The 18,464-nt window shown below is 45.2% G+C and overlaps 1 protein-coding gene across 2 annotated transcripts; it reads right to left on the bottom strand.

Moving 5' to 3' along the window:
* Positions 1 to 9,909: 9,909 nt before the first annotated feature.
* ap5s1 (adaptor related protein complex 5 subunit sigma 1) lies at positions 9,910 to 18,003 on the bottom strand. Of its 2 annotated transcripts, none has more exons than XM_080783580.1 (3): positions 17,758 to 18,003; positions 16,063 to 16,349; positions 9,910 to 12,127 (listed from the first exon to the last, which is right to left on the bottom strand). In XM_080783580.1, the coding sequence occupies exons 1-3, from the start codon at positions 17,928 to 17,930 to the stop codon at positions 12,102 to 12,104; spliced, it is 486 nt and encodes a 161-aa protein (XP_080639706.1). In that variant the 5' UTR covers positions 17,931 to 18,003; the 3' UTR covers positions 9,910 to 12,101. The 2 variants fall into 2 exon arrangements, with proteins under 2 accessions (XP_080639706.1, XP_080639705.1); XM_080783579.1 differs by having other exon boundaries at positions 16,058 to 16,349.
* Between the last annotated feature and the right edge of the window lie 461 nt (positions 18,004 to 18,464).

An 18,464-nucleotide genomic window follows, 5' to 3' on the forward strand; every position in this document is an offset into this window, starting at 1 on the left:
CCAGCCGTACTAGGGAGATGGCCGACGCCATGAGCCCGGCCATCCTTAGACAGGTTCGGAAGGGGACCCTCTGTCCCGTCCTGAACAGCGTCACGCACTGTAGGAAAGCGTCCATCCTCGCTTGGCTCAGTCGAGCCGTGTAGGAGACTGAATCCAGTGCTATGCCTATGAAGTCTATCGACCTTGTGGGGACCAGAACACTCTTCTCGTGATTGATGGTGAACCCCAGGGAGGTCATGTGGAGCACCACTTGAGTGGTGTTCCGCATCGCCTCTCGTGCAGAGTCCGCGCTTAGTAGCCAATCGTCGATGTAGCTCGCTACGCGGAGACCCAGACGCCGCAGCGGGGCAATCGCTGCCTCGGTGCATTTCACAAAGACCCTGGGGCTCAGGGACATCCCAAAGGGGGAGGACAGTGTACTCGTACACTCTCCCCTTGAAACCGAACCTCAGGAATTTCCTGTGAGGTGGGTAAATGGGAATATGAAAATAGGCGTCTTTCAGGTCTATCGGCGTGAACCAGTCGTTCGGACGTATGGAACGTACGAGGGACTTGGCCGTCAGCATTTTGAAGTTGAAGGTCTTGAGGTACCGATTGAGAGCCCGTAGGTCCAGTATCGGACGTAGCCCCCCCCCCCTTTTTTTCTTGACCAGGAAGTAGCGGGAGTAAAAACCGTTGCGACTCTGAGTCAATGGTACCTCTCTGACGGCCTTCTTCTCCAGCAGGGACTGAATCTCTATCTGGAGCACTTCTGCCGCTTGCCCACGAGCTTCGGAGAAGAGGACTTCTGCGAAAGCGGGTGGTCTCATAGCAAACTGGAGCCTGTAGCCCTTTGCTATGGTGCGTAGGACCCAGGGGGATGCTCCGCACAGTTCCCACTGCGGTCGGCATCGAGCCAGAGGGTTCTCTGTGGCCATGGGAGCCTCCACTGTGGCAGTGGAGCTCCCTGGACGAGAGAAAAATTGGGCATGACCCGTCCGGCTCGTGACGAGTGTGCCCGTCGAAACGGGTGCACTCGGCACCGGAAATAGGTCCCGTCTCATTGTGTCGGGAAACCCAGGGGTTTCCCTCCACAGCGAGCTCATGCCCCCCCGATATTGTTGTTTGTGTTTTTTTGGGCAAAGCCTTTATTACAGAAACAGGACAGAGTTGATCTCCTGCTGGAGAATCTGACCCTCTTCGCCGTGTGCCTCGGAGTAGAGGACTTCTCCGAATGCAGGGGGCCTCATAGCGAACCGGAGCCTGTAACCTCTCGCTATGGAGCGGAGAACCCAAGAAGACGCTCCGCACAGTTCCCACTGTGTCAGGCGACGCGCAAGGGGGTTCTCCATCGCCAGGGGAGCGCGTGGTCGCACAGGGACACGAGGGCCCGGACATGGCGGGAACCCGTGCCATGAGCCTCAACCTCTTGTGGGGCGGCTTGGGAGTGCAGTCCGAGACTACTACGCCCAGCGCAAGCCCTGAGGCGGGTTTGATGGGGGAAGACGTCGGGGTGCGTCTCTCCCGTGGAGGGCGGCGGTGCGGCTGCTGGAGGGTGGCGGCGTTGGTCAGCGGGGCATGGGGGACGTTAGTCCCTCACGTCCACGGAGGGAGCTCTTGGAGGAGCTCGTTGTCCGTCATCCACCTTGAAAACAGCCTATCTAGAATGCTAAGCAGCTAGGGTGGCATCGGCCATCCAACAAGGTTGCTACTCCCGACCTCGAAAAGGTTAGCTAAAAGCTAAACAAACCTAGCTTCACAATGTACATACCTGTAATGTTGAGGGAAGCAGTCGGTAGTCGAGGGTCGCTGGGGAACCACGTTGAGTGAGACTCGTGCCTTTTGCCGCTGCGTGAGGTAGTAGTAGCGGTAGTCGTCGGTGGAGGCCTAGGACTGCATCCGACATCCCGTTGTCGCAACCACCCGGCTCGAGGGAGCCTCGTTGGTGGGCTGACGAGATCCCGCTGGAGGGAGAGCAGCACCAAGAGCCAGCCGGCGAGGCCTGGCTGATGTCTTGGGTCTGGCTCCACAGGTCTGTTTACCAGTTTGGTGAAGAGCGTGTGGAGCTTGATGTTGGCGGTCCGAGCCGCCTTCTTGGCAGGGGAGGAGCCCAGGAAGGACTCGTCATGGTGTCTCCGAGACGCGTCAAGGTTGAGGGGTCTGGAGAGAGAGGACGAGGCGGTGGGGGCTGGGTTCTTGTTAGTATCCATGCCAACTAGAGTGGAGTTTTCACAAACACTCAAGATAGCAGAGAAAACGAACCACCCGCAGGCTCTTGCTAGTTAGAGTGGAGTTTACACAGAGCACTCAAAAATAGCAGAGAAATTACTAGAACCTGGGTTACTTTCGTAACTACTAGGACCGTAGTCACTGTGTTGTCACGTAGGTTATTGTTTACACTAATAAGCCCAGTGGTGAGGCCTCGTCTTTTGGCGATGGCCTGGCAAATTGCGCTCCGGTTTTTACCGCGGGAGCGTGTAAAAGGCCGGAGGCGGAGAGTAGCTTCGGCGGCGAGTCAACTAGAGCCGTTGTCACCCCTGCAGGCCATCTTGGGTGTTGGTGTAGCTTGAAGAAGGAACCCGCAGTCCAAGATATTGTAGAAGCACTTCTCTTTTAAGTTATAAGGTTGGAGCCCGTTTTTCAGCGGGCTTAGGTACCTTCTTAGCCGGAGCGTAGTTGTGCCCATCCCCCTGGCTCCAGGTGCAGGCTGCTGCCTGTCTGGTGGCGGTGGATGTAGGCTTAGGACGAGCCCCTGTATTGGGGCGCTGGGTCAGAGTGGAGAATGTGTTCTCAGATCAAAACCCGGGTCGTCCAAGTTGGCATCGCCGTGGGCGATGCGGGCCTCAACCCGCTGAATACGCCTCTGCTTCCGCCGGAAGGAAAGGGGAAGACAGCATGGACAGAAGCCAGGAGCAAGGATGGCCTGGCGAAGAAGTCCAGGCAAAGGCACAGCTTGTGTGGAGGTCATTTACAGCCAGAAGGTTGGAGCATGACCTGTGGAGACAGACCCTCTGTGGAGTAGCTGCTAAGCTACTAGCCTTGGTGCTAGTGGATGCTGGGTTCTTGTCAGTATCCATGTTAACTAGAGTGGAGTTTTCACAAACACTCAAGATAGCAGAGAAAACAAACCAACCACAGGCTCTTGCTAGTTAGAGTGGAGTTTACACAGAGCACTCAAAAATAGCAGAGAAATGACTAGAACCTGGGTTACTTTCGTAACCTAGCAGGGAAAGCACTACAACCAGAGTTACTTCAGTAACTACTAGGACCGTGGTCACTATCCGCGGGTCGTCACGTGGGTCAAGTGGGTTATTGTTTACACTAATAAGCCCAGTGGAGGGGCCTCGTCTTTCGGCGATGGCCTGGAAGATGCACTCCGGTTTTTACCGCGGGAGCGTGTAAAAGGCCGGAGGCGGAGAGTAACTTCGGCGGCGAGTAAACCAACGTCTTTCGGCGGCAAGTAAACAAAGCTGGGCCGCGTCGGTGATGTGTATTCAGCGGCGCGGAGCGTAGCGGCGAGTTAGCTCGCGTCTTTCGGCGTCAGGCTAACAAGGCAGGGCCGCGTCTAAGGCTCGTTGTGTAGGCGAGTGCAAGCTAGCAGACAGCCCGGTCTTACGGCGCGGGAGGAGGCTAACGTTGTGTAACAGCGAGGCTAAGTGGCGTCTCTCGGCGCTGCACCAGCGAGCTAAAGCTAGCCGAGGAGGGCCTCTAGCTAGAGCTAACGACCGGAGGAGGAAGCTGGCTAGCAGGCTAACAAACTCTACACTGCACAAGACCTTTGTTACGCTTCTCAGCGGCCGGTAAACACTTACGTGGTCTTTTGCAAGAGACATGTCGTCGTGAAGAGGGCTACCGGAGGGTTTGCAGAACACTGTGAATCTCTTGGTACAAGCCGATGGCCCGTCTTTGGTGAGATACGGTTTCAACAGGTAATAACAAACAGGTAGCGTGGCTTAACGTGCGTTCAGCAAGCAGAAGACAATCGGAATGACCCGTGTGGCATGAGTGGAACGTTATCACCCCGGTGGGAGGGGTGATCATGCCATGGGCGGGTAGAAGTCCCGACCAATGAAATTGTTCGTGAAGTATATGGTTTAATTCTGTGTGTTCATGCCAGAGATGGCACTCCCCATAGGGCGATTCACTGAGTGAAGGAGTTTAAAATAACAGGGATAGACACTCGTGTTTTCGGCTGATACAGACAATCCGCCTCGCCGACCTACTTAATTACTTATAGTAGGATGTTAGTTCTGTTAGATGTTAGTAAGGAGATAGTCTCGCGTTGCCAGACTGTTGAGTCTTGCAATTTTCAAATGCTTCCGTCATACAGTCTGGAGAACGGAAGCTCTGATATGAGCAAGCGATAAAGTGGAAGTGAAGCCTCCTCTCCACCTCTGTTTCATCTTTAGTCGCGTATATTTACGCGACTGTACTAATATAAATGGAAATCATCTAAGCATATATAGCTTGCTGCTTAGCAGAAATGGAATTAATTTTTTTTAATGTAAAGATATTTAAAAATATATTTTGAACCGAAATGGCAGCTTCCTTGCGAATTATTGACCACAAAACTAGTAACCCAATCATAGCAACTGATAGCTAGGCGGGAAATAGCTGTTTTCAATGCACGATAGTTCAGTTGGTGATAGAAGCATGAAATTTGGCACAGATGTCCTTCATATGTCCCTAATCGATAATCAACCTCGGGCCACGCAGAATTCAAAAATTTTCAAGGTGGCCCGCCAGTTTTAAAAATGGCTGCAACTGTAAATAGTACGTTTTGGACTATTAGCTAGGCGGGAATGGGGATGATAGTTCAGTTGGTGATGCAAGCATGAAATTTGGTACAGATGACCTTTATATGACCATAATCGATAATCAACCTCGGGCCACGCAAAATTCTTCCATTTTCCAAGATGGCCGCCAGAAATTGCATAAATGTACATCTGCTCATGGTTAATCCACAGTTGGCGATACAAGCATGAAATTTGGCACAGATGACCTTTATATGACCATAATCGATAATCAACCTCGGGCCACGCAAAATTCCTCCATTTTCCAAGATGGCCGCCAGTTTGCAATTGGACAGCTAGGCGGGAATAGAGGTGATAGTTCAGTTGGCGATACAAGCATGAAATTTGGTACAGATGACCTTTATATGACCATAAGTGATAATCAACCTCGGGCCACGCAAAATTCCTCCATTTTCCAAGATGGCCGCCAGTTTGCAATTGGACATATGGCGGGAAATAGAGGTGATAGTTCAGTTGGTGATAGAAGCATGAAATTTGGTACAGATTACCTTTATATGACCATAAGTGATAATCAACCTCGGGCCACGCAAAATTCCTCCATTTTCCAAGATGGCCACCAGTTTGCAATTGGACATATGGCGGGAAATAGAGGTGATAGTTCAGTTGGTGATAGAAGCATGAAATTTGGTACAGATGACCTTTATATGACCATAAGTGATAATCAACCTCGGGCCACGCAAAATTCCTCCATTTTCCAAGATGGCCGCCAGAAAATGCATAAATGTACATCTGCTCATGGTTAATCCACAGTTGGCGATACAAGCATGAATTTTGGCACAGATGTCCTTAATATGTCCCTAATCGATAATCAACCTCGGGCCATGCAGAATTCCAGTTGCTTGTATCGCCAACTGTGGATTAACCATGAGCAGATGTACATTTATGCAATTTCTGGCGGCCATCTTGGAAAATGGAGGAATTTTGCGTGGCCCGAGGTTGATTATCACTTATGGTCATATAAAGGTCATCTGTACCAAATTTCATGCTTCTATCACCAACTGAACTATCACCTCTATTTCCCGCCATATGTCCAATTGCAAACTGGTGGCCATCTTGGAAAATGGAGGAATTTTGCGTGGCCCGAGGTTGATTATCACTTATGGTCATATAAAGGTCATCTGTACCAAATTTCATGCTTCTATCACCAACTGAACTATCACCTCTATTTCCCGATGTCCAATTGCAAACTGGCGGCCATCTTGGAAAATGGAGGAATTTTGCGTGGCCCAAGGTTGATTATCGATTATGGTCATATAAAGGTCATCTGTACCAAATTTCATGCTTCTATCACCAACTGAACTATCACCTCTATTTCCCGCCATATGTCCAATTGCAAACTGGCGGCCATCTTGGAAAATTGAGGAATTTTGCGTGGCCCGAGGTTGATTATCGATTATGGTCATATAAAGGTCATCTGTACCAAATTTCATGCTTGTATCACCAACTGTGGATTAACCATGAGCAGATGTACATTTATGCAATTTCTCAGCAGCCATTTTGAAAAATATGCCGCCATATTGGAACGTAATGTTATTGTTTTATCTCACTTGGTAGAAATACCTCCAGGACATATCTTATACCAAAATTAGGGGAAATTTTAAGTTTTATAGGCCCTGCACATTGGTGTAGTCGAAAACGTATAGGTTCAAATTGCAAACTGGCGGCCATCTTGGAAAATGGAGGAATTTTGCGTGGCCCGAGGTTGATTATCGCTTATGGTCATATAAAGGTCATCTGTACCAAATTTCATGCTTCTATCACCAACTGAACTATCACCTCTATTTCCCGCCTAGCTATGAAGGAGAGAAGAATGAAAACAATGTGTATCATAATAAGAATGCTGTACGTGTATGGATTATGAGTCGTCTGGCATTCATATCTCCACTGGACCACCAAATCAACAGTGACGTTTTGGCAGACAGCATTGTTTTGTTGGAGAAATGTATCAGCCCTTTCATCTATAATGATTGCACCAGCACGGAACAAGTGCATTGAACCAAAGCGAAATATTTATATAATAGGCAGTAAAGTAGCAAACTCTGATCTAATCTTGTCCGGAATGCACCACTTTAAAAAGCATGAATTAGAGATGCACAATATTATGACCGATCTCCGATTGTTTGCATCGGCCAAAAAACTACCTCATGACATGAAAATTTTCTCATATTTATAAGCATTGTGGTCCAAAAATAAACAAACCGTCTCTGCCATATTGTTGGGAAGGTGTGTCTGTATCGTTTGTCAGTCAGTCACTCATATTTTATAAAGTCTTATTCTAGCGAAGATTTAACTAATTATGGCTGTAGTAACATTAGTGTTGATTTTTCATATCCATATGAGTGAACCCGCCAGGAGCGTTTGTTTATTTTTGGGACACAGTTCTTACCGCAAACCAGGTAGGATGTGAAATTATGTCAGACTTCGGTAATCTATATCGATTCCGATACCGATATATTACATTATTATACTATGTTTACTATGAACTTGTGCTGAATTTGACTAGGGGGTTTTCATGATTCTGAAACCATTCCAAGCATTTGTTTTGCATGAAAAACACTCTTTGGGCTACATTCTGCCGTAGCAACTTGACCAAATGTGCCCTAATGTGGGATATGTTAGTAGACACGTTTACAAACACATTGGTGAAGAGAATTATTGGTAAGAAATGTATTCCCAGATTTTAATATCCCCTGACTAGCTATATGCAGAGCATTTTGACAGCATAGGCTGGCTCAGGGTAGAAGACAGTCAAGCTGGCCTGGGCCGTGGCTCAGCGGTCCAGGCACCTTGGCTGGTAATCCAGTCTGGCAGTGTGCCGCGGGTTCGACCTCCGATCCCGATGGCCTTTACTGCATGTCGCTCCCCCATCTCTCTCCCCATTTCCTGTCAGCCTACTGTCTGTCCCTCTATAAAAGATCACACCCGTGTGAACTGAGTGGTGCAACTCCCCTCTCCCCCCCCCCTCTCTCTCATTAGCAGGCAACAGTGCGTGCAGCTAATACTATCTCTCTCTCTGTTTCTGGCAACAGCGCCCCTACTGGTACTCATTATACTGGCTCAATAACGTCACATAGGTTAACCACGCATAGGTGAACACAGACATTGCTCTTCCTTGGAGTGGTTGCACCACTCAAAAATATAAAATATAGGCGGAAGCCACAAAAAAAGAAGACAGTCAAGCCATTGAAGATGGGTCTGACATTCAAAATTGTAAATGCAACTTTACCCTCCATGCCCTCAGTACCCATGTACTTGACAAATTACTTAAAAAAAAAAGAAACACCCACAGCCACGATACTAGAGGGAGCGTGAACAACGATCTGGTGCCACCCAAATGCCAAACAAATATGGGAAATTCACCTTCCACAGCACTGCTACTCAGGCGTGGAATGCCCTCCCCCCTTCCCTCAAAACAAGCAAATAACTGGCTTCCTTCAAGACAGGCCTAAAAATTCACCTGTCAGCAGGTCAAGGGGAGAGAAGGTGATCACCCCCACCACTTTATCCTGATTATCCCCTTCCCATTTACTTCGGCCCCAACCTGTACATACTAGTATATACATCTCATGTTTAGAGAAATTTCACATATTGTTTTGTTATTATTATTACAGTATATCAATTGTTGCTGTTCTGGATTGTTATGATTATGTCATGATTGTGTGTATGGGACCCGAATGGAAACAAGACCTTGCGGTCTTGTTTCCATTGCATTCCATTCAGATTCTGTGAAATCCTTTTGGACAGGATGCTTGACTGCACATTGTGCTGTTTGCATTTATATGTTGTCTAATAAAATATTCAATCAATCAATCCTCCACACGCATTATGCCCTCCCAGTGAAACTCTCACTGTGAGCTCGAAAGAAGTAGCTGGCAACTTAACATGTGTTAGAGTGGGGACACATTCTCATCTACAGTAACACCCTCCCTATAAACAAACCAACCAGCAGTGACAAGGTGGGCTACACACTACAACAGTACATAGAAAAGCGGGAATTGCAGAATGACTGAATTGGGGGAAAAGGGGAGGAAGATAGTTTCGTTTTCATACACCCCAATATACACTATGTGAGAGTAATTTTGATCAGCATACATTTTATGCATACACATTACACACCCTTAAGAGTGTAACACAATATAACATCTGCAGTGGTTGAAGGTGGACCTATTCTTCCACGGAGCCAATTTAGACCCCGGCGATGGGCAGGACACTGTTGACAATGTTGAAGCATACACACACTGGATGGGACACTGGAGAGTGAGACAATATTAGAACAGAAAACATCTGGACTGCAGCTTTAACTTAAAGGGCCCACCCCTTTTGCAACCAGATCTTATTTTAATGATGTTTGGGAGACAAGAAACACTTTCCTGTGTTTTCTTATGTGGGTAATTTGTGTTTAGATATTTCAGTATTTCAAAGTGTCCATGACATGATGTCATGGACAGTGGGCTCACTTCCTTCCTGGACTACCATTCCCATAATGCTTTGTTGCACTGCTGGTGGTCTTACTGAGACAACGTGCAGTCCAAGGACTATCTAAAGAGGACGGGAAGCGAAGACCGTATGGTGGACTCCATGTTGCTCCCTGGAAGGAAAGAAACATGCGCAGTTGAGACCAGGAAGTTGTACATGCCCAAAGTGTAGTCCAGGAAGTAAGCAAGCCCAGTGTCCATGACATCACGGAGTCCATGGACACTTTGAAATACTAAAATATCTAAAAACACATTACCCACGTAAAAACCCCAGGAAAGTGTTTCTTGTCTCCCAAAAACATTAAAAAGATCTGGTTGCAAAAGGGTGAAGTGGCTCTTTAATTAGAAACACTTGAATTTAACCTGACCCTAATTATTTCCCAAAACTGAACCATTTCAAAGAGGGGTAGTTTCATTTTAGGGAATGGGATGTTCTTATCTTTCAAGCCTTGTACAGGCCTCTTACAGGGATGCACACACACACACACACACACACACACACACACACACACACACACACACACACACACACACACACACACACACACCTTCAAACAGCTGTTTGCCATCGCCAATCTAATTTCTATGACTGTGCATTACTAATAGGATGGATTACAAACCGTGTACACACACATGAAAACAATTTCTGCAACTGTTTATTTGATGTCTCACAGCTCATTTTAAAAGCGGTTTCAAAGCAGCAATCATTATTTCTTAGTTTAGGAGCATTTCTGCTCTTGTGCTGTCATTTGTCTCATTACCAGCATGCAGGCTTAGCAGACCGGATACCTGGTTGCACATTGCCCCCTAGTGGAGAAGGAACATCTTTGTTCTCTCTCGCTCTCTCTCTCTCTCTCTCCAACCGACACTGCACTTTCTGGCAAAGTTTCAAGCAAGTTTATCCTATGATTCCTGTCCCGTCAATGAAGCCTCATATAAACCAGACATTATGCAGCATACTTCAGGGGAGGAATCAAGAACCCTAATCCCACCTGCTTCACTAACAGAATGGCTTTGTTACAAAATTTGTGATAGATAATTAGACAATTATAATTATTGATGTATAAGATGTAAATAACATACACTAGTATTTTGAAGGTTTGCAGTAGGTAGGTAACCCAAGTACTGGATTTAAAAATGACAATACTTTATTATAGAGATATTAGATATTTTTTATATTGAACTTTGGGTATTACGGGTATGTTGCTTGTGAATTGAGATAGTATTTTGGAAGGTTACTATAGACTTATGTGACTTGAGGTGGACTGGTATTTGGATGACAATTAAATGCATATCCTTCAGTTGCATTAAGATTTATCATTTGGCAAATTGGCACATTATTCAAATTCATACAGGCAATTTCTACAGCTCAAACTTAAAATAAATAAATGTTTAGCTCATAACTCAAAAACAAGTAGCAGTTCTCTACAATGTCGTCCTCTCTCTCCACACAATGCAGCTTGGCTAGCTAGAGAGCAACAACAGTGCCATCCCCTGGGCTTAGTTGGATATGAAAGTTGCTATTTACACAAAGGTACCGGTATTAACCGGTATTAACCTATTTCAGTTTGTTTGTTTTCTTTGTGTTTCTTTTGAGGCGAGATATTTGAATAAGCCTCCCAGGGTATTCTTTCACATCTTCACAATACTTCCCTATAATTTCTGCATTTTGTCATTTTATACATGCAATTAGGTGAACCAAACTGGAATTAATTAAAGAGTTCATGAAAATGCTCCTATCACTATCTTTTATTTCACTGCATGGTTACTTAAAATGCCAAAAATAAATGGATGCATTCACACCTTGAACTTTCTTTTCCTTCTTTATGTTCCAAAAAACATTTTGTTAGCGTCACAGTTTTGCCCTCAAATCAAGACAAGACAATACTTAGGAGCAGTTGCAGATAGTTTCACACAAGTGTGACACTTCAAGTGTGATATTGCTTGATACAGGCTGGCATAAACTCACTCCTGAGTTCATACAGTGACATGATGACAGTCCGCTTCACTCTCCTCAAGAAAATGTATCACGTTTGACTTAGAAAAGTAACAATTTCTCAGATTGTAAGACTTGGATAAATGATGGACAAGTGATTGATGTTAGTGGGAAGTGAGCTTTAGCCACTTACAACAGATGTGAGCTAGTAGATAGAGCTAATTTTGTTATTTTTTAAATGGCCAAAATAGAGATGAGAGGTTGAAAGTGATTAAACAAGCTTTTCCACCTCTCCCGTGTCATTGTCTTTTTATCGCCAAGGTCATTACAGGATGACACAGCCAGGATACTCCAACCAAGAAGACCCAGAGTTGGTCTGCATAGAGACTGCATATGAGAAACACACTGGCCAGTCGACCAATAGGGACCAGGGGAGAGTGTTGGTGACTCAAAACCCTGTCCTCATAAGTTCATTGTTCCATTTCCTACAGCCAGGGACACCATGTTTCCTCAATGTCAGTCCAAACGTCAACTGGATGGTTGAACACTGATCAACATTAGCTTCACAGCGAGTTAAAATCTTGCATGCAGGAAGGTGTACATCATACACTGACTCATCATGTGGTGTACCCTCACTTTCAGTCTCAGCGTGTCACACGCTGCCATCTGCTGCAAAACTCCATCTAAAGGGCAGCGAAGTGGAGTTTCAAACAGCTTGAAGAAGGCAGAGCTTCTCCAGAAGAGCCGTTTCCTCACACCAAGACAGAGTATTGTATGAAGAAGGCTGTTGCATCTCATTTGGCCATGTAGGCAGCAACCTCCTTTTCCAAACTCTGAGCGAAACGGTGGTTGAGGAAGAGGAGCTGTCCGTGAGGAAGCAGCCGGTTGAGCAGAACATCAATGCGGTCGCTCTTCAGCAGGACCTGAGCAGCAACACATTGGATTTGAAAACAAAAATCAGACCCATCTGAAGTGAGTGGTGCTGTACTTGTGCTGTGCTGTGCTGTACTGTACTGTACTGTACTGTACTGTACTGTACTAGCCCTCCTCCCTGGCCTGTGTGTATGTGTGTTAGGCTGTACAACAGTGACACTTGGTGGTGAACAAACGCTATAACGCTATTTTCGTAGGGACAGACAGGCACACACATAGCTGTCTATAGGAGTGGTTGTACCACTAAAAAAAAAAAAAAGCTTTTAGCTGCCTCTTCTTCTTGGAATGATTTGCAAAAGCTATCCTAGCAGATCACTTTGGGGAAATTTAAATCTAGCCTGGATAGGGAGACTAGTACTATTGGCAAACAAGATCGCCTATTTTGTGTTGGCATTTGCTGCACTTTGTTGTTTGTAACCATTTTGCTTTCCGATCCTCTTTTGCACTTTAACACCCCGAACGCCCAGGGGTATTTAGGACCATTAAATCAAAGCCCCCAGCGATTTGCATCAACGGAGCACATTCAGCTACATCCAGGCGCTATCCCGGATGTAGCTGAAGTAGCTAGATGTAGCCAAAACACCCCCGAGGCGATCTACAACAACGGGAGGTATGATTAATTCTAATGCGACTAGCGACGGGACCGCGATGGCCTGTCTAAAACATAATCTTTGCTTAGAATTGGACGGAATGATTTATTCACATTTTAAGATTTTCGATCTGATCGGCTAAAATGGGGGGAACATTTTGGATGACGTCCCAACCGGAAATGACATCGAATGTTGCCCAACAGACGCTCCTAGCCTGTGGAGCGATGCGATTGGTTTTATCAATAAATCCTTCTATTAATCATTTTATTAATCTCCATCCTGAGCTCTGGGCGTTACCATTTGATAGGACGGAGAACTCAGTTTATGCCGCTCAGGGTGTTAACTGGATATTGTGTTCACTTGTGTCTAGTGTGTGATATATACATGTATTGTTTGTCTATTGTTGCTGAATCTTGTCATCGTCTTGGAAAATTGATTTTAATCTCAATGAGTATTTTAACCTGGTTAAATAAAGGATATGATGGTGATGTGATTAAATATTGCATTTGAGAAGGCTTTACTTATAAGCAATCGAATAAATAAAAACAAATAACCACTTTACTTCAAAATGTACCGAAATAGACAATCTACAAGCTTACAATGCATCGCGTTGCAACACATTGAAGCTATTTTTGGAAAATGTTTCGACATGTTTTAACCTATAACATAGGTTGCATAATTGCAGATACAGATGTCGTCAGAATGGTAAAATAATGACCGATATTATTTAGTAGCCGCGCTCTACCATAAAGTGGAAACTGAGTTGTTAATGATCCCAGGAAGCTACAGCTAAAACGTAGCAGTCATTTCTCACCACCGGTGCTTTGTTTGTTTTAAGCGCCACCTTCCATGGTGTGAAATTGAGTTGCCATCATTTGAGCAATTGCATTAGCATCACCACTGGTGCGCTCAAACTGGTGAAACACTGTTCAAATAAGAGATTCCCACCAGTTACATTTTTATCAGAAGCACAGATCATAAACTGAGTTGTGCTCCCATGGCGAATAATAATGTTGAAATCAATTGGATTAGATTTGTTTTATGGCTTATGCCGTTGACTGAGATTGAAAGAGACTGCTCAATCAAAAAATAATTAAGAATAAATTAATGTACAGGAATCACACGTTTTTGTCCCTGTATTTAATTACTTCAGTTAAACACTAAAAACAATGTAGACTATATTTTATGAACATTCAATATACTGCATTACTTTTTAACCTCCTTACAACTGTTGCCTGGCTTTTCTTTCTACCTACCACAGCCACACAAATGTATATATAGGACAATGAAGGGGACACTAAACATTTCCAGGAAAGAAGTGGTCAGCAGAGGATTTTCCTCATACTTGCTATCATCCTCAAATTATTCTATCATGGTATTTCAGGGTATAATGAGCTCCACGGTTGATAAACATAAGTGCAGAGGCGCAAAATAGGACGATGAATTATGCATCTCCCAAGTCATGAATCTCAAGTTGCATCATGGGAGCTCCAATGTATTAAATAGAACACGGGATGAGGAAGTGCATTATATTCATTTTGACAGCATAATGCTACAGACGTTGTAACACTGTAGATTTCTGCAGTACTGTATCACAATAAATACCCACCACGTGTCCCTAATATTTTTATGGGAGTAGTGTTTGGGTGTACAATTGTTTCTGGATTGAATACTCCTAATTTAGAGGTCTAGACACTCAACAACAAAGGTGGGCAATGTTAAACATAAGACCAAAGTAATTTGACGATTAGATGTTTTTTTCCCTCATTGTGCATTTACTCTCACTGGTGTTTTCAGATCAGGATACAGATTGTAGGATACCAGTTCTCAGCTGGGCACACAATGACCAGCGGTCACAATGACCAGCAGTCACAATGACCAGCAGCCATTGTGTGCCCAGCTGAGAACTGGTATCCTGCCTCTGGCTATTGAGGTAGAGCGGTTTTCAGCAGTGCCAGAAGAGAATATATTATGTAATGTATGTGACCTAAATGATGTGGAAAATGAATTTAATTTTATGTTTTATTGTACCCTGTATGATGATTTGAGGGTTCCACTATTTGAGGCAATGCAACAAAGAAATCCTGATCTATTCTGGGAAGATGGACAGAAGTTAGACTGGTTATTTAATAATGAAGTATTTAGGACAGCCCAGTTTGTTTCTAGAGTCTGGAGTAGAAGACAATCCCAGCTCTTCAAGTAGGTACATGTGTCTCCTCAGAGACGAAATGGTTTTATAGTGGACAACATCCTGCATAACTAAATTCAGGACAAGTGCGGTGCAGTGAATGTAGACAGACACTAGTTCTGTCCGCCTCAGCAGGTTCTGTGTTCTGTCGCTGGGTTGGCGGCAGGTTTCAACGGCAGGCTGGCATCGCTGTTGCCAGCCAGGGTGTTCTTGCTGGTGGTGGTTTCATTGTGAACAAGTAGCCTAAGCAGAGTACAGTACTGTATGCATAACCTACCTGGTAGGTGAAAACAAGCCACCAGATTAGCATTTGAATGCCCGATCTGCATTGTGTACAAGAGGACAGGCAACATGGTCCACCCCCCACTCCCGGGCCAGGACAGAAGAGGTGTTAAAGGTGCGTTCAGACTTGGATGGTTAGAGCGGTGCGATTACATACAAAGTCAATGCAAAGACGAGAATTGCGCGAACGGGCGCGGCGCCACCTGGTGCAGTATAAACGGGACGAACCGAGGCGAATATATATATATATATATATATATATATATATATATAAGGTCTAATTCCTCATGGGGGCCGAGGCATTAAGGTCTAATTCCTCATGGGGCCGAGGCCCCGTGGCCCCCACGGACTCTACGTCACTGTGTCTCCTGTCACAGGCCTAATGGTATTTTAAGCCTGTATTTAATTTTATGTTGTATATTATGTAATCTGCCATGTAAGGATCTGGAGTGTATTAGTCAGTTTGGTATTGACTTGATCATTGTTTGCAAACAGTCATGTCGGATTATTGTCATTGTTTATGTAAACTGTAAAAAGTGTCCTGTAAGTCCATATGGGCTGGGCTTCTTCGGAAGCATGACACTTAAATAAAGAATCAATCAATCAAATGTAGCCAATGAGGAGAGAGAACTCAAACAGATCACAGGATAAACAAGTGAAATTGGTAGTGATGACACTAAAGAAGAAATGAGCAGGGAAAAAATGGAAATGGAACACTACAATATTGAAGCTGATAAATGGTCGCTCTCTCCTGAATTAAATATATGAGCCTGGTTATTGACTCTAAATGTACAAATCAATATATTTTCAGTTAACTTCCAAGCTTTTATGCCAGAATATAAAACAGAAATCAGGTTCACCTCACTCCCAGGCCCCAGCATCCTGAGGTCCTCCAGACAGTGTCTGGTGGCGTTCTTCAGGGTCGCCTCAGCCAGCAGCAGGTTCTCATGTGGCTCGCAGACCAAAGTGAAGCCCAGGCTCTGGACGCCCAGCCACAGCACGCTCCTCTCCCCAGAGAAGGGCTGTCCGGCCCTCAGCCTGAGGACCCCGCTGTCCGCCTCCTGGAGGGCCACCACCTCCTCCCCGAGGACCGCCTCCAACAGCACTCTGCCCGCGGCCTCCCTGGACAGCGCCACGGCACTCCGCACCTGTCTGAATATCAATTGATTTAATTCACTTCAATTTGAGAGATAAGATTCTTTATTTGCACTCACGGAAATTCATTAAACCTCTTGAACCCCCAGGGCCCTGCAACCCTATTCTGGAGGGAACATTCATTAAACCTCTTGAACCCCCAGGGCCCTGCAACCCTATTCTGGAGGGAACATTGGCCATAAATAACCTCTTGAACCCCCAGGGCCCTGCAACCCTGTTCTGGAGGGAACATTCATTAAACCTCTTGAACCCCCAGGGCCCTGCAACCCTATTCTGGAGGGAACATTCATTAAACCTCTTGAACCCCCAGGGCCCTGCAACCCTATTCTGGAGGGAACATTGGCCATAAATAGACCATCTACAAGTGCTTGTGTTGGGACCTTGTAGATGAGCTATTTTTGACGAAGAGATTTGGTGAAGTACAGAGCCAACTCGGGTCCAGTTTACTAAGTCTATTCTAGAGGGTTTAAACTTTTAAGTGGTTCATTCTTCCCAGCTTTTCAATTCATCATAACATTTAGAGACGTACAAATATACACTTATATATAGCCAAAAACAGGAAATCGTCATAAAAGGAGGTAAGGGGGAAAAACATATTACAGTGAGGGGGGAAAGGGGTAGGTGGGGGATTCAGATTTTACGGGGGCCAGTTTTGCATTGTAGCCACCCGTAGGAGCCCTTTGAGAGCAGTTTTGAAGGAGTCAGTCAAGGGATTCACATGTCTTAATGACAGTTGGTAGGGCGTTCCACATTTTTGGGGCATAGGAGCTAAATTAATTTAGTCCCTTGTTTGTGCCGAATATGGGTGGCACATGGTTTGTTGAACTCCCTCTGGTGTTGTGGGTGTGGACCTTGGTGTGGACTTCATTGACATTAAGGAAGTATTTAGACAGGTAGGTACATGGGTATCTTGGTGGTGTATAGAATCTTGTGGACCTGGACCAGACCCATTGCAAGGTGCTGTACTCTGTCGTCAACCCTACACCATTTCAAAGTGGGCAGGGGTGAGGCTCAATCAAGAGAGAGAACCCATTAATCAGCTTCACTTTCAGTTGTTTATTCGCTCTCCTGGCAACCTGAAAATGCATTTTCTGTTTAGAAACAAAACAAATACTATAGCAAGCCTAACAAAATAAAATCACTTACACCTAGCCCCTTTCGGCACCATCGGTTACCTTTTCTGAATTTTGGACGGCTACACTACCTAGCTCTGGTCCATAGCCTTAATACCATTGCTGCTAACTTACACCTCTTTGTAGAGACTGTCCCAGAGATATTAGAGAGTATGGGGGTCCGTGACCGTCACCTGATCTATCATCTAATGCATACCAAATTGGGGCTCCTGGTCTGGAAATGAAAAAGGTTGAGAAATGATAATCAGTGGAGTGGCAGATGAAGCACTCACCTGGCCACCGTTAATAACTTCTCTTTCTCTAGGAGTCTCCTCTCCTCTGGACCAAGCTGCGTGGTTAGGACGCTCTCATCTGGTCCAAACACACGTGAATACAACACACGACTCTCCCCAGAACCAAGAGCGCTCACCGAGCAGATTGTGTGAATCAAGAAACACTGCACCATGTTGTTGTTTTTGTTTTACTTCAAGATTGTTCAACAGCTAGCTAGGTCCTAGGACAGGTTAGAAATGATGCCAAATAAGACCACAAACACTCTCACACTTGACTTCCGTGTTGGTCATGGTCATATGACTTCATTTTCAGAACAACCGCTGTTGCTTTTACGTTTTGCAGACACCAGATGGCGCTTGGAAAAAGGAATATGAAAGCAGCTGTAAAGCCTATAATACGGAGTCCCAGCAGTAGTTGATCGTGAATTTACATGATCTAATCTAAGAATGAATGAAAACGCGTTTACTGGCTGTGAACCGATAAACTACAAAAACACCTGCTGTGTGTCACATAGACATAGTGAGATGATATCTACATTCACAAGAGAAAGAAAGCCGCCCCCCCCCCCCCTTTCCCCTCACTGTATGTTTCTTTTCCCTTTTTGCTTCCTTTATGATGAATTCCTGTTCTGTTCTTTAACTATATTGTGTCTATTTGTAGGCTACGTCTCTAAATGTTTTGATGAATTGAACAAGGTGGACCCTGT

Source organism: Protomyctophum bolini, assembly GCF_963924005.1.
Source record: "Protomyctophum bolini genome assembly, chromosome: 15".
Classification (NCBI taxonomy): Eukaryota; Metazoa; Chordata; class Actinopteri; order Myctophiformes; family Myctophidae; genus Protomyctophum; species Protomyctophum bolini.

Coding starts and splice junctions, on each gene's coding strand:
- ap5s1 (XM_080783579.1), bottom strand. CDS start 17,930: ATGGTGCAGTGTTTCTTGATTCACACAATCTGCTCGGTGAGCGCTCTT. Junction 16,350..17,757: donor AAGTTATTAACGGTGGCCAG/GTGAGTGCTTCA, acceptor ATTGATATTCAG/ACAGGTGCGGAGTGCCGTGG. Junction 12,128..16,057: donor TGCTGGGGCCTGGGAGTGAG/GTGAACCTGATT, acceptor GTTGCTGCTCAG/GTCCTGCTGAAGAGCGACCG.